Below are 15,820 nucleotides of genomic sequence, written 5' to 3'. Positions count from 1 at the left end.
ACCTGAGCCAAAGGCAGATGCTCAACCATTGAGCCACCCAGATGCCCGGATCTGGAGTCTTGATCAGATTCCAGTTTCATAATAAGATTATATATTGAAAACAACCACTGGCTAGAATAGCTCAAGGAGAACAAACAATACAGAAACGGAGCTTCATGGTGGGCGTGGGGCCTACATAAAAAAAGAAAGGAAGGGAGGAAAGAGATAAGGAGAGAAAGGAAGAAAGGTAGACTTTAGCAAATAGGCAAATACATAGCAACAAAGAGTAGAATAGTAGGGGGTGGAGGAATGAGGCATGACTGTCAGTAGGTACAGGGTTTCTTTTCAGGGAAAAGAATGGTGGTGGTAGTGGTAGTTGCTGCTAAATTGTATACTTTTAAAAATGGAGCTTACAATATCAATATGTGAATTATATTTCAATACAGCTGTTATCTTAAAAAAGGAAGTTATATTTAAAAACAAAGAGGGGGACAGCCCTGGTGGCATAGCGGTATAGCGCCCCCTGCAGCCCGGGGTGTGATCCTGGAGACCCAGGATTGAGTCCTGCATCGGGTTCCCTGCATGGGGCCTGCTTCTCTCTCTGCCTCTCTCTTTCTCTCTCTCTCTATGTCTCTATGAATAAATAAATAAAATCTTTAAAAAAAAATTCCAGAGCAACTTATTTTAAAAAAATAAATAAAAATTAAAAAATAAAAACAAAGAGGGATACCTAATCCTCTAAGACTGATAGGAAGAAGGTTGGCATGGGTACACATGCTGATGAACTTGTAAGTGACTTGTCCTATAAGCCCACTTACAAAGTGAGACTTACATATTCAGCTGTGTATTGAATATATCAATTGGGATACTCTACTGACACATCAAACGCAATATCCTTGCTGACCAATAGAAATGTAGTGCAAGACACATGGAATTTTTAGTTTTCTAAAGCCAATTTAAAAAATAAAAACGTGTGAAATTAATTTTATTTTAAGATTTTATTTTTAAGTAATCTCACACTCAACATGGGGCTCAAACTCACAGCTGCAAGATCAAGAGTTGCATGCTTTACTGAGCCAGCCAACTGCCCCTGAAATTAATTTTTATATCTCCTATTTAATCTAGTGTATCTAAAATCTTATATTTCAATATGTAATTAATGTAAAAATTACTCATGAGATATTTTACATTCATTTCACATGCAAATCTTTGAAATTCAGTGAAATTCATCTTAATACAGACTTCCCAGATTTCAAGTGCTCAGTAGCTGCATGTGAATTTTACCTAGGTATTGGACCATACAGATGAGAAGGTTTAAAATGAGACTCATGAATTTATTCCCGTCTCCTTGTTCTCAATAAATGACCCTTCTTTCTAACGTCATTCTCTTATTTCCCTCTTTCTTAACGTTCACATCAGTCACTTAGTAAAGATAAGGATAAATTTTTATCCTTAAAATTTATGCAAATCTATCTCTTCTTATCCACCCCTACTTATCCAGTTGCTCCAATTTCAGGACTTGATATTCCTTGCCTACGCTTGCCTCTCACCTGGTCTTCCTGTCTCTACTTTTGCCTCTCATAAAGGCATCTTCTGCTTTGCAGCCAGAATCTCTGCCTAACTGAAAATTTCACCATGTTATTCCCTCACTTACTACCTTTAGTGGCTTCCCAGTATTTTAGTAGTAATAGTAGTAGTAGTAGCAGTAGTCTATAACCACAGATGATTCTTTGGGAATGTGGGAAAAAGAAAGTAGTTATCTGTCCTTATTTCATTCTTTTAAAAAATACATTTAGTCTATGTCTTAATGTATATATAACACAGTAGAATGCGTAAATAATTTATAAATGAATATAATTATACTAATGGAATATGATAAAGTACAGATTCCTTTGGATAGCATTTAAGGGCCTGGCCTCTTAACTACTTTTCTGCTTCATCTTTTGCCTTTCACTTTATATTCTGGTAATACTGCACTGTTTGTTTGTAAGGCTCTGAACATTTATCATCTGTTTCACTCTCCCATGTATTTACTCTTGCTGCTTCTGCCTGGTTGCTCTTCCTAACTTCCTTCGCTTGACAGTTCTCATTTGTTTTGGTAGCGGTGGTGGTGAAAACATTTAACATGAGATTTACCCCTAACAAATTTTTAAGTATACATTATTGTTAACTATAGGCACTATGTTGTACAGTGGATCTCTAGAACTTGCTCATCTTGCATAACTGAAACTTTATTGAACCTATTGAACAATTCCCTATTTTCCTTTTCCCTCTGGCCCTTGGCAAGCACCATTCTACTCTTCTATGTATTTGACTGTTTTGGACACTTTATGTAAGTGGCATCATGCATTATTTGTTCTTTTGTGATTGGCTTAGTATAATGTCCTCTAACATCATGCATGTTGTCGCTTATGGCAGGATTTCATTCTCTTTTAAGGCCAAATGATATTCCATTGTATGTATTAATCCTTTCATCTACCTATGGACTATTAGATTGGTTCCTTATCTTGGTTTTTGCGAATAATGCTGCAATGAACATGAGAGTGCAGATACCTCTCTGAGATCCTGATTTCAGTTCTTTTGGATATATACCCAGAAAGGGGATCATTGGATTATAGGGAAATTCTATTTTAAATATTTTGAGGAATCTCCATACTTTTTGTCATAGCAGCTATACCATTTTCCATTCCTACCAAGAATGTACAAGGATTGTAATTTCTTCACATTCTCAGCAGTACTTATCTTTTGTGTTTTGTTTTGTTTTAACTAGCCATCCTAACAGGTATCAGGTAACACCTCATGGTGATTTTGGTTTGCATTTTTTCTAATGATTAGTGATGTTGAGCAACTTTCATTTGCCGGTTGTCCATTTGTGTTCTTCTTTGGAGAAATTTCTGTTATTGACTTTTGCCTGTTTTTTTAATTGGGTTATTTGGGGGTTCTTTGTTAATGAGTTGTTGGAGTTTCTTGGATATTTTGGATATTAACCCCCTATCAGATAAAGGGTTTGTAAATATTTTCTCCCATTCCATAGGGTTGCCTTTTCATTTTGTTGATTGTTTTCACTTGGCTCTTACTCCAGCAAGTCTTTCTCCTCTAGGTTAGATGAGATGTCCCTCTTCCCAATTCCCATGAACATTGTAAATAACTCAGATTTGGCACTTACCTTACTATATTGGTATTATCTGTCCTTATAGGTCTGATTTGTCTTTCTCCCCTTCCCAAGACTCATTTTGATGGCAAGGATTTTGCCTCTGTTGTCGTTTTTGTACTCTAGTCCCTATTATAGTTCTTAGCATATAGTTGACACTCAGAAATTAGTAGAACTAAATTGAGCCCCTGAAAAGGTAATAAGTCATCAAAGTTTATGACTAGGCATTAACCAAAGTTAAAAAAATTGAAGACTTAGATCCCTTCTTAATACCAATGACCTCTGTTTGAAATTTGAGTAGATAAATGAAACTGAGGATAGTAGTACTTTTAATTTTAAGTGAAAAAGAACTGTAGCACACATAGAATACAAAAAGGTAAGTATATAACCACCAGCACAGTATTTTTGTCTGTTCTTTTCATGTGTGTAGAACAGTACCTGGCACATAATAGTAAATAACTGGTCAGTAAATGTTTATTGAATAAATGAATGATGCGTATAGAAAAGCACTCTAATCTCATACTTATTAGGCTTTAAGGCAAAAATTAAGTTCAGAACATTTCCTCATCTCTAATTCAATTTAAAATTGACCACCTAAAGCAAAAATCAAGTTAGTATATTCTCACATTACTTTATAGTTTCATAAAGGAAGTCTGGTGTATAAATATGCATTTTTTTCTCTTTTAGTAAACGAAGCAAAAAAGGAGATAAAAATGGAAAAGGCTTGAGACATTTTTCCATGAAAGTATGTGAGAAAGTTCAGCGGAAAGGTACAACGTCATACAATGAAGTGGCCGATGAGCTGGTATCAGAGTTCACCAATTCAAATAACCATTTGGCAGCTGATTCGGTAGGTAGATCATGCACTTGACATTGACTATGATGAGTGATAGAACAGTGTATCTCTAGGTTGACTGTGTCTTTTTTTTTTTTTTTTTTTTTTTTTTGACTGTGTCATTTTTTTAAGGACTCAGACAAGCTAGGGAATCCCCAACTCCTTTACGTGAGGGTTTCATATTGTCTTTTGGGGAATTCTTCTGTTGAGTTTTGTTTTAGAAAGGGTTCTTTTATTATCTATTTAAACATAAAGATTAGCATGTATTTTTTAAATATACTTTGGGGAGTTACAAAAGGAACATACTTTTTTAAAAAGATTTTATTTGTTTATTTGAGAGCACAGCAGGAGGAGCAGCAGGCAGAGAATATTCATAGAACATTATAGACATATTTATGGAACATGTAAGTCCTCTTTTTAACCACAGACCTTAATCTTTCTCCACAAAGGCATATTCACTATTACCAGATTCTTTAGTATCATCCCCAAAGTTCCTTAGGCATACACATAATAAAACCTATTCCCTATTTTATTTTATTTTATTTTATTTTATTTTATTTTATTTTATTTTATTTTATTTTATTTTATTTTTAAGATTTTGTTTATTTTGGAGAGCTACAGAACAGTTCTGTCACTCCCAAAAGGTTCTTTCTGCCTTTTGTAATGTATCCCTCCTTCCCTCCTTCTCCCTCTATCCCTAGGCAATTGCTGATCTGCTTTTTATCATTATAGATCAATTTGCACTTTATTTAAATGTGATCATATTATATATACTCCACAATTCTTAAAATAGTTCTTGACCTTACTGGAAATATGTTTAATATTCCAATCTTAATTATGACAAGGGTTTTATTTTGAAATGATAGCATCCATAACTTGATTTTTTAAATGAATGTTTCTTTTTTTAATTTTTTATTATTTATTTTTAAGATTTTATTTATTCATGAGAGACACAGAGATGCAGAGACACAGGCAGATGGAGAAGCAGGCTGCCTACAGGAAGCCCAATGTGGGACTCGATCCCAGGATCCTGGGACCACACGCCAAGCCACCCAGGCATCCTGAATGTTTCTTTTTTCTTAACTAAAAATAATCAGAAATGGATATTTAATTTATTCCAATTTTGTGTAGTTTTGAAAATTTGGGTATTTTACACTGACAGTCCTAAATGAGATTGATGTAATCTTTTTGTTTTTACCATCTTTGCAGTTGTTTTTTTTTTTTTTTTTTTTTCCATCTTTGCAGTTTTGATTTGCAGTGTTATGCTGGGCTTTTTAAAATTTAGAGGGTTTTTTTCCTTCTTCCACTTTACTCCATTATAGGTTTAATAGCATTAGATGTGTATTTTGCTTCCCTGACATTTTATAGAATAGAAATCACCTCTGATACCATCTAGGCATGGTGATTTGGTGGGGGGTAATGCTTAGATAGCATTCTCCATTTTTACTTTGGTAATTAGCCTGTTTAGAATTTTTGTCTCCTTTAGTATTTTATGGTTTCTTAGAAAATCCTCCATTTCATACATGTTCTTAAAACTATTTGCAATTATTTTTCCCAAAGAACCATCTCCTAAATTTGTATGGACTCTTCTGTTTTGTAGTTAATTTCTTTTTTTTTTCCTATGTTCATTTAATAGTATCTTCTCTTTCCTGAAGTTACTTTTGTTATTTTTCTATCCTGTAGATTATGATATATACTTTATTTACTTTGATTATTTTTGTTTAGTAATGAAAATGTTTTTTTTTTTTTTTTTATTTATTTATTTATTCATGAGAGACACAGAGAGAGGGGCAGAGACACAGGCAAGGGAGAGGCAGGCTCCTCACAGGGAGCCCGATGTGGGACTTGATCCCTGGACCAGGGATCACACCCTGAGCCAAAGGCAGACGCTCAACCACTGAGCCACCCAGGCGTCCCAATGAAAATGTTTATAGCTGTGACTTATCCTCATGTGCACTGCTTTAGCCATTTCCCATTGATTCTGATATATTACTCTTTAAATATTCTGCAACTTTGGTTTTAGTTTCCTCTCTGACCTAAGAATGGCATTAGAATTTTTATATTTCCAGGTAATAGGGATTTTTTTTGTAAATTGAACTATTTATATATTTTTTAAAATTGCTTTGAGATTTTTCTTGTGAGCCATTATTTGGTAATGCATTTTTTTTCTTTTCTCTGGCACCTGTAGAGAAGGTATGTCGCATTCTGATTCTGAGTGAAAGTGGAAATTTTCAAAATGTTCTACAAGACCTATATGATCTAGCCCACCATTACCTCTCTCATCTCATCTCCTACTAGGAACTCTCCCAGTTACTATACTCTAGCCACCTTATGATAAAAGTTTTATCTTGAAATTATAGCAACCATAACTTGATCTTTTAAATGAATATTTCTTTCATTTTTCTTAATTAAAAAATTCAGAAATGGATATTGAATTCAATCAAATTCTGTGTGTTTCCTGAAAATTTAGGAGTTTTACACTGACAGCCATGAATGAGATTGGTGGGTTTTTGTTTGCTTTTTGTTTCGGGGTGAATATGCCAGGTACGTTCCTTATCAGACTGTTAGACTTGCTATTTCCTATGTCTGAATCTCTGCTAAGGAGCCATATGGTTTCTCTCTTCTCTCCAATTTTTATTCAGATGTCACTGTACCGAGGCATTTCTTCTTAACACATTTTATCATCTAATATAAATTTTAACTTACCAACCCCATCCTCATCCCTGAATACAAGCAAGAGTTGGGGGTTTTCTGTCTATTCACTGCTGTGTTATTTTTTTTTTATAAATATATAAATTGGAAGGTTTGTAGTCTTTAGTTCTTTAACTGGTTATCTTTATAACTTTAAGTAACTTCAGTATTTTGTTTCTTTTGTTGTTACCTATAAACCAATATCTGTTGATTATGAAGGGAAAAAGTTAATATGCTTCTATCTACTTGCATGTCCCATCTTTTGTCTACCACAGATACAGATTGAATATCTTAGTGGTAGTTGTTAAAAGAGTAATATTATTACAGTTTGTTTTTATGACTTTAAATAAATATATTGTGCCAAAACCTGTGTTACTATTTACTTCATCTGTTTAAATAGTTAATCTGCTTTGAATCCCATACCCCTTAAAATAGCAAGGAGAACACGAGCAAGCCTATTTTGTTGTCTCCTCCTGGTATTTTTTTACTATATTATCATTATTTCCACAGTGCCAGGATTTCTAATATTTACATTCGGTTCTATAACTTAAATCTCCCACTTATTTAAGTTTAGTTCTGTATTCCGTGTTCTCCACCATCCTTTATTATCATGGCATTTTATTGATTGGATTTTTCCTTAGGAGCTACTTGTCCATAATAAAATAAGGGACTTTTTCCACAATCTAAGTTTAACACAGTCTCCTTCATTGAAAAAATCTTGCTACGGGGATGCCTGAGTGGCTCAGTGGTTGAGCATCGGCCTTTGGCTCAGGGCGTGATCCCAGTCCCAGGATTGAGTCCCGCATTGGGCTCCCTGTGAGGAGCCTGCTTCTCTCTCTGCCTATGTCTCTCTCTCTCTCTCTCTCTCATGAATAAATAAATAAAATCTTTTTTTAAAAAATCTTGCTACCAAAGAAAGAAAAAAAAATCAGCTGAAGTAAACAGTATGCTTATTGATCTTTGTGATGACATTTTGGTGCAAGTTCGCTATTTTCATTGTAGACTAGTAACAGTTTACAGATCAGCACGGACTTGGACCACATACTTGAAAAGCACGGTTTACCTAGAGCTTAAAACATGCATCCTTGACTTTTCAAAGTCTCATATCCCCCAGACAATGGAGAGGTTTAGCTCGCTTTAACTAACAACTCCATTACCCCTTTCTGATATAATACTATTGTCATGTATGTTAGTTCTATATTCTTGATTCCACAAGACATTATTGTTTTATAAACTGAGTGTTAATTGGGATATACCCGTATATTTATCTTTTGAGTTGGTCTTCATTCCATCCTACATCTCCAAACTCCCATCTTGGATCCCATCCATCTTCCTTCTCCCAAAAGAAGGCCCTTTAGTATTTTTAAATTTAGATCTGTTGGTAACATAATCTTTATTTTTTAGATTGTATTATGTTTTAGATTGTTTGAAAGTATATTTATCTCATCTTTGCTCTTGAAGGATATTTTCACTGGGTATAGAATTCTTTAAGCACTCTAAAGATATTATAATAATAATATTAAACAGGATATCTTAATATCCTGTGACTGTATCTTAACCTTTGCAATTTATCACTCATTAAAAATACTTTTTAGCAGGCTTATGATCAGAAGAATATTAGGAGAAGAGTTTATGATGCTTTAAATGTGCTAATGGCAATGAACATAATTTCAAAGGAAAAAAAAGAAATCAAGTGGATTGGCTTGCCTACCAATTCTGCTCAGGAATGTCAAAATCTTGAGGTAAGTGAGGAAACTGTTTTTAGATAGTAGTTTGCTTTATTTTACCTAAGATGCATTTTAATTTAGAAATGCATATATTAAAATATTTCTAATTATTCTCGTATACTATGTCTTTTTTTTTTTAACAGACTCTTCTGTGTAGAATTTTAGAACTGGAAGGAGATTTAGCAAGGTATATACTTTGATGAAACTGAGGGACACAGAAATTAATTGACTTGATTTTTACAGTTTCTTAGATAAGATTTTTATTTTATTCTAGCTTAATTCTGAGCACTCTACTAAGAAGTTTTGGACAATTCATGAATAGAAATATCTTATTTGATGAAATGCTTGCTATAGGGATACAAAACAAAAGGAAACTGGCTGTTTACCTTTTGTGTTTAAACTTTTATCTTTGACTCTCACATCAGTGGCAACAGAATGGTATTTCATCTGTATCTTTATCAGAAAGGATAGAATGTTCAGCTTCTATGATTTTTAGGATGATATGTGCAAAAACAGCTTTTATGGGTGCCTCAGTGGCTCAGTTGGTTAAGCGTCTACCTTTTGTTCAGGTCGTGATCTCAGGGTCCCAGGATTGAGTCCCATATCAGTCCCCCTGTCCCTCTGCTCATGTTCTCTCTTGTGTGCGCGCGCTCTCTCTCTCTCTCTCTCTCTCCCCCCCCCCCGTCTTTCAAATAAAATCCAAAAACCAAAACAAACAAAAAAATTTTTTATTCCATTAACTTTAATCATTATAGACAATTTTTCCTATATGAGCATGTACTCTGACCTACTGGTTTTAAATTGATTTGACATACTTATACTATAATGGCCATAAATGGAATAAATCGAGGTTAAATAGAGTTTCTGGCAATAAATATGGTTGATTTCTTGTTTTTCTCAGCCCTTTTCCCCTCATCAAATCAAAACTTACTTGGTATAACTTGTGGGTGGAGGGAGAAATTAGACATTCGTCAGAAGTTGTAGAATATTATCCATATTCTACAATGGAAATGACCTCCTTTTCTCCTTCTGATAGAGTGGAATTTAAGGATCATTTTTATTACCAGTAATATTAAGCTGATAACTAAGCCTCAATAAGCAAAAATTTGTTAGTCCCATAAGCATGTTCCGTATACAAGTAGGAATTATATATTGAATATGTAGGCTATCTGTATTAGGAGCAATGTCCATTTAAAAGTCAATTAAACTGGGGATCCCTGGGTGGCTCAGTGGTTTGGCGCCTGCCTTTGGCCCGGGGCGCGATCCTGGAGTCCCGGGATCGAGTCCCAGTCGGGCTCCCGGCATGGAGCCTGCTTCTCCCTCTGCCTGTGTCTCTGTCTCTCTCTTTCTGTCTATCATGAATAAATAAATAAAATCTTAAAAAAAAAATAAAGCCATTTAAACTGAGATCTTAAATGAGATCTTACCTCATTCTTCAGGTTAGGGGTAATATAGGAAAGTAATTAATAGGAGGGCCTCTGGAACCAAATAGTTTAGGTTCAAATCCTGACTCTTAACATTCACAAACTATGTGACCTTGGGCAGTTACTTCACCCTCTATGCCTCCATTTCCTTACATGCAAAATGGGTAACAACAGTACTTTACCTCATAGAGTTTTGTGAAGATGCATTAAGATGATGTGTAAAGGAAAAAAAAAAGATGTGTGTGAAGTGCTTAGTTGAGTTGCTGACACACAGAGTAAGTCTTCACTAAGTGTTAGCTATGATTCTGATTAGAATTGAGTAAGAAATAGCAACAAGTACTGCATACCAAGATTTTATTAAGTGGATGGATTTCATTATTGATAATAGTTGCCACAATTCTGTTATCGTGCCTACTTGCTTACCCTAACTCCTGCTTCCCAAAAAGGTGTGATATGCCTTAATTGATATTGATAGTTAAAATGGATTGAGTTTTAAGGAAAAAAAAAATTTAAGAGTTATTTATTTATCTGAGAGAGAGAGAGAGAGAACACAAAGCATGAGCAGGGAGAGGGGCAGAGGGAAATAAAGAGGGGGAGAAACCCAAACAGATTCTCTGCACTGAGCCTAGAGCCCAATGTGGGGCTCGATCCCACAACCCTGAGATTATGACCTGAGCCAAAACCAAGAGTTGGACTCTTAACCGACTGAGCCACCCAGGCACCCCTGGGGAAAATTCTTGATATCTCAGAATTGGAACCAGGAAAGTGAGCTGTACTTTATACTTTCCATATGTTCATGATATTTTGTAACTTATGTTTTAAAGATAGAGAAGCAGAGGAGGATAGAACGGATAAAGCAGAAGCGGGCCCAGCTGCAAGAACTTCTCCTGCAGGTATAGATGCTGGGATGGTTTTCATTCTTTTCCCTGCCTATATTCTACTGCTCTCCTTACTTGCATTTAGAATCAGTGTTTTCTACTTTGGGTCCCTTTTGAGTAGTGTCCGATGGGACCAATCTGGGGCGGCCTTCTCTTCATCTGTGCTCACCACCATCCACATGGTCTGCCTTTAAGATGGTTGGTTCTGTCTCTCACCATCATCATGGCCCCATGGCATGTCACCTGCCCTGTGTGTGACTTACATGACACAGCGATTTACTTCTGACCTTTATTCTGAATAGAAACTCAGGTCCTTTTGTATGTGTTTATTTTAGCAATTTAGAATATAAAGAAGTAAGACTAGTTGAACTTCAGGCACTTTGAGTAAGATAATCAAATCCACCTATAATGACTTATTATCTATAAACAACGGAATAATATGTGGTGATTCAGTAAGCTTCATAGAAATACCAAAAGTTAAAAATGCATTTCTTTTTAAGAAAATTTGCTTTTATAGTGTAATAAGGATCCCTGTATTTATACTGTTTTGGATAACTGCCTAGAATTTGGATGGTTTTTTAAAATATAATAGAGCCGATTTATAAAAATCATATGAGATAAAATCACATGGACTTTTGTAAATTTTATTTTCGGTAATTGCAGTTGCTGTAAAAATTCATTTGAGCAGTACACTGGGGTCATTTTCAGAGCAATCAGAAACCCTTTTAAAATGAACCAGAGGGTCTTTATGCTTTTTTTTTTAATCAGCAAATTGTCTTTATATGAAAAGCTTCCAAACACTCATAAAATCCACTTTGATTTGACAGCCGTTAGAACCTATTTAATTTTTGATGTAATCCATTTTTTTCAGAAATAAAGGTAACAGTTAAATTATCAAATATCGTAGTAGGGTTTTTCCAAAACACTCCCTTGATCTAATGGACAGAGTATGTGAGGTATTCTTAAATACTCCACATTTTTGTTTTTCCCTTTCTAGATAGTTACATGTGTTCTTTTTATTTTACGTTCATGTATAAATCAGAGCAGCAAGAGAAAACCGTTTAGCCCTTGCAGAGACCTATATATGACCTGGGAAGGAAGTAGGAAAGGAAGTAGAAGAGCAAGGGCAAAAGAGTAGCAGCAGATAGAGCAGAGATTGCCCAAACACAGCATACTCCAAAGGCGAAGTTCCACCCTGATGAGGCCATTTCTTTCTTCCTCATTGTGTTCCGTGTCTGCTTTTCACTCTGAGCCCTGGAGGACCTACCTGAGGAGCTAGGGCTGGAATGAGCACTTTATATGTTTTTTCATACTGAATTTCCAAATAAGGTTTTGTTTGAAAAGAGTATTCCACAGCTTATAAAACAGAACAAAAAACTTGAAAGCTGATTGTTTATTCCTTTGCTCCTCTCTCTGCAAGTCTGCCTCCTGCGACCTGGCCTGCCAGGCACTAGCTTCTAATCCATGCTGTCCCTTCCTTCCCCCAGCTGCCGATGCTGTCCCTATGCCCACACGGCTCCCTGCTAGCTCACACTCCCTCACTGCTATGCCAGGCCTTCCTCAGGTTCCCTCAGAGCCTACCTTCATGGGACCTTCCTTCATGACCTACCTTCATTCTAGAGCTTGATTTTTGGCATAGCGTTCATGAAAAACCTGTCTATTAGTATACCCACAATAATCTGCTTCTCGAAAAGAATGGTGCTAAGCACGGTCACCGTCCTGTCTGTGGGACGTTCACATCCCTAGATAGCCTTCATAAAGAATGAACTTGAATATTTTTTCCTCTGCTTATCTTTGTACAGTGAACACTGTATTTTTTAAGTCCTAAATTTATTTTCCTTTTGTATGTCTCAAACCAGATATTTCTAAATTTCAACCCAGGGGCAACCTAGCTGTCAACATTTAAAAAGTAGGTCTCTCTTAATATTAAAGTGAAACCCAAAGTATAACTGGAAACAACTACTCTCTGGTCTTCTGGTAGACATACATACAGCTTATTTCCTGCTGTGTTGTGCATCTCTCAAAAGCTGTCACTGACAGTAAATTAAACATGTCCCTGAACATTAGTAATTTACCCTGGCAAAGCTAGCTTGATTTTTAACAAGTCAGTGTCACCACTCACATCACATGACACAGGTAAGTTTTACTTACATGGCACCATTTCTCATTTATCCTTGGTAATGTAGAAGAGGAATGGTGTGAGTAGATGATATCTATAGGTAATCCAGATACCCTACTTTTCTCTATATAACTGGCCCTACCAGCCCTTAAACCTTTTCCAGGGCTATTAATACATAGCAAAATGAATGGCTGAGCCTGCCCTGTGTTCAGCTTCTGAAATTGATGTTAATGAACCTGGAAAAGAACAAAAGGCTGAAGGAAATCAATCAAAGGTCAACGAAGGAAATGAATCCAAAACAAACGGGACGTGATTTTTCTTTTTACTATCAAAATAACATTATATGTGTTTTTACTGCTTTCTTGGCCTGAAAAAATCTTTGATGTACTATTAAATGTACACAGTATTGAATAGTGAGTCATAAATATATAAGAACTCTGATTTATCACTGTTGATATTCCCTCCCAGGCATGACCCTGCCATTGGCACTAGGTCCACAAAGCTAGGGCAAAGTATGACATCATCTCCTGAGATGCTTTTTCTAGTAGAAGGGAAGAGAATCTAAGCAGAAGTATCCAAACATTTCATTCCTTGTCTCAGTCTTACAGTATCAGTAGCATTTTTTTCAACATTAAATATATTAAGCAAAGAATATAAAACAGCCTTCATTCTTTACCAGCAGAAAATAATGAAGTCTGACTTAAGTAATGTTTGATCGTATTGATAACTGGTAAATGTTTTGATTGTGATTGGTACTGCTGGTGATTTTTGGACACACTGTTAGGGCTAGAATAAATTGGTGTCCCTTCTGTTTTGTGCATTTTAGGAGTAAATTTTTACTTTCTAGGGATAGTACCCAGTCATTTTAAGATAAAAATAATCTTAAACTTTTGTTAAGGCTCAGAACCTAAAATAAATAATCCTAGGGTAAGAGTGCTAAAACATAGAAAGTCACTTAAATTCATCACTACTGGATGAGAAGATGGGACACACCAATAAAAGGGAATGAGTGGATCTGACTTTAGGAATATTTAAAACCACTCTTTCATGAGCAGATGAAAAAGTTGAATTGCATAGTCTTTCTAGCTATGGAATTCTCTGAAACGTTTGCCTTATTAAAAGGGGGTGGGCAGTCACTTCTATGACTTGCAAATAATGGGTATAACTAAAAATAGCAAGATTCAGGATAAAAATGCAGGCCTTGATATAAGTGCTAACCTTCAGTTTCTTGTCTGGAAGATATCAGGTGCGGGGGGTGAGTTGGGCCAGATCCCAGCTATGCCCTGAGGATGCAGGAGTTCTGTGGAGGTACCCTAGAAACCTAAGGGGTGAGTGAGGGCAGAGCCAGCTGGGCTCCGGACTCCCTGCCCCACTGCAGCCAGGCACAGCAGTACTACTTTTATCTGTTTTATATGGTGTCCCATAGATTTCATTTGACGAAAAGTTTGCATATCCTGAGCTAGACAATCTAAAAGGTGTATTTAACCCCAAACTCCCAAGAGTCTGTGTTAGATAAATGGGAAATATGGGATCCCTGGGTGGCGCAGCGGTTTGGCGCCTGCCTTTGGCCCAGGGCGCGATCCTGGAGACCCAGGATCGAATCCCACGTCGGGCTCCCGGTGCATGGAGCCTGCTTCTCCCTCTGCCTGTGTCTCTGCCTCTCTCTCTCTCTCTCTCTGTGTGACTATCATAAATAAATAAAAATTAAAAAAAAAAAGTTAAGATAAATGGGAAATATAAGTTCACTTAGTATCACTTTCTCTGTGTCACTCTAAGAAGAGTTGCAAGAGCTGCTGGGCTCTCCCAGATTTGTAAGATCCTGTGTCTATGGATGATGGGAGTCATAGGTCCCATTATTTATATTAGGATGATGTTAGACATCATTTAAAATTCATTTATGTTTTTTCCCTTCATTCATGTATGTTTTTTCCCTTGAAATGTGTCTGAGTTAGATCATTCTAATCTTTTCTTTTTTACTATTTAATTTTAATTAACTAATAGGTAGACAGCCTCTTTAAACTCTTTAATTTTAAACTATTCCTTAAATGCATTTATTTTAATTCATTTAATTCCAAATCACTTATTCACTTTAAATGACCATATTCTTTTTATTGATCATTACAGCAAATCGCTTTCAAAAACCTGGTTCAGCGAAATCGGCAAAATGAACAACAGAACCAGGGCCCTCCGGCTCTGAACTCCACCATTCAGCTGCCATTTATAATCATCAATACAAGCAGAAAAACAGTCATAGATTGCAGCATCTCCAGTGACAAGTGAGTGGAGAACTAGGGGAGGACTGTAGGGCCAGCCTCCTGTTAACACATTCCTAGCATTTGCAACATAAAGAAGGGTGTACTTCGTTATCTGAGCCCCCGGGCAGGCTGGGCTGACCTCCTTGGGGCATGGGAAATACCTTCGCTGATGGACTTGCTGCCATCTACTAGTGCATTCTTCATCACTCACCCTCTGCAGCCCCCTGTCTTGTGCCTGGCTCTGTGCTGCCTATACTATACGCATAGTGGAGCCTGGACCCCAGCCAGGATGTGCATGTATGTACACTCTGTGGGAACCCTGGGCAAGTAACTGCCTCAAAGTAGACCATCAGTGAGGGCCTGGGACAAGGTAGTTTTCCTGGTGATTCACTTGCATAGTTTATTGTGGAAATATTTTAGGTCAACATGTGGCATTAGGGCAGTTTCTTTGTTTTTCTGGTTTGCTCTATGGTATTGGAGTATGCTTCTGCTTATGAATGAATGGGCATGAAAATGCTAGGTGCATTGTCTGCTTTCTTTTTTTATTTATTTTATAACTAGAAGTTTATACCTTTTGACCACCTTCACCCATTTCATCCACCTCTGGCAACCAATAGTCTGTTCTCTGCATCTGTGACTTCATTTTTTTTTTTTTTTTTTAGATTCCATATATAAGGGAGATTATACAGTACTTGTCTTTCTCTGTCATCTTATTTCAGTGAGGAGAATTCCCTCAAGGTCCACCCATGTTGTTGCAAATG

The 15,820-nt window shown here is 36.3% G+C and overlaps 1 protein-coding gene across 5 annotated transcripts in view; it reads left to right on the top strand.

The window, feature by feature from the left end:
• TFDP2 (transcription factor Dp-2) overlaps positions 1 to 15,820 on the top strand; it is a 162,369-nt gene that overhangs the window by 132,330 nt on the left and 14,219 nt on the right. For 4 of the 5 annotated variants that reach the window (XM_038571096.1, XM_038571098.1, XM_038571099.1 and 1 more), the window contains 4 exons: positions 3,818 to 3,980; positions 8,252 to 8,398; positions 10,632 to 10,700; positions 14,929 to 15,080. In XM_038571096.1, coding sequence (XP_038427024.1) covers positions 3,818 to 3,980; positions 8,252 to 8,398; positions 10,632 to 10,700; positions 14,929 to 15,080 — 531 coding nt within the window. The remainder of the gene's footprint in view (positions 1 to 3,817; positions 3,981 to 8,251; positions 8,399 to 10,631; positions 10,701 to 14,928; positions 15,081 to 15,820) is intronic. The other variant, XM_038571097.1, reaches the window with a different exon arrangement.

This window comes from Canis lupus, chromosome 23 (genome assembly GCF_011100685.1).
Source record: "Canis lupus familiaris isolate Mischka breed German Shepherd chromosome 23, alternate assembly UU_Cfam_GSD_1.0, whole genome shotgun sequence".
In the NCBI taxonomy this organism is placed as follows: domain Eukaryota; kingdom Metazoa; phylum Chordata; class Mammalia; order Carnivora; family Canidae; genus Canis; species Canis lupus.
Note: the sequence above shows the minus strand (reverse complement) of the source record. Positions and strands in the feature narration are given on the sequence as shown.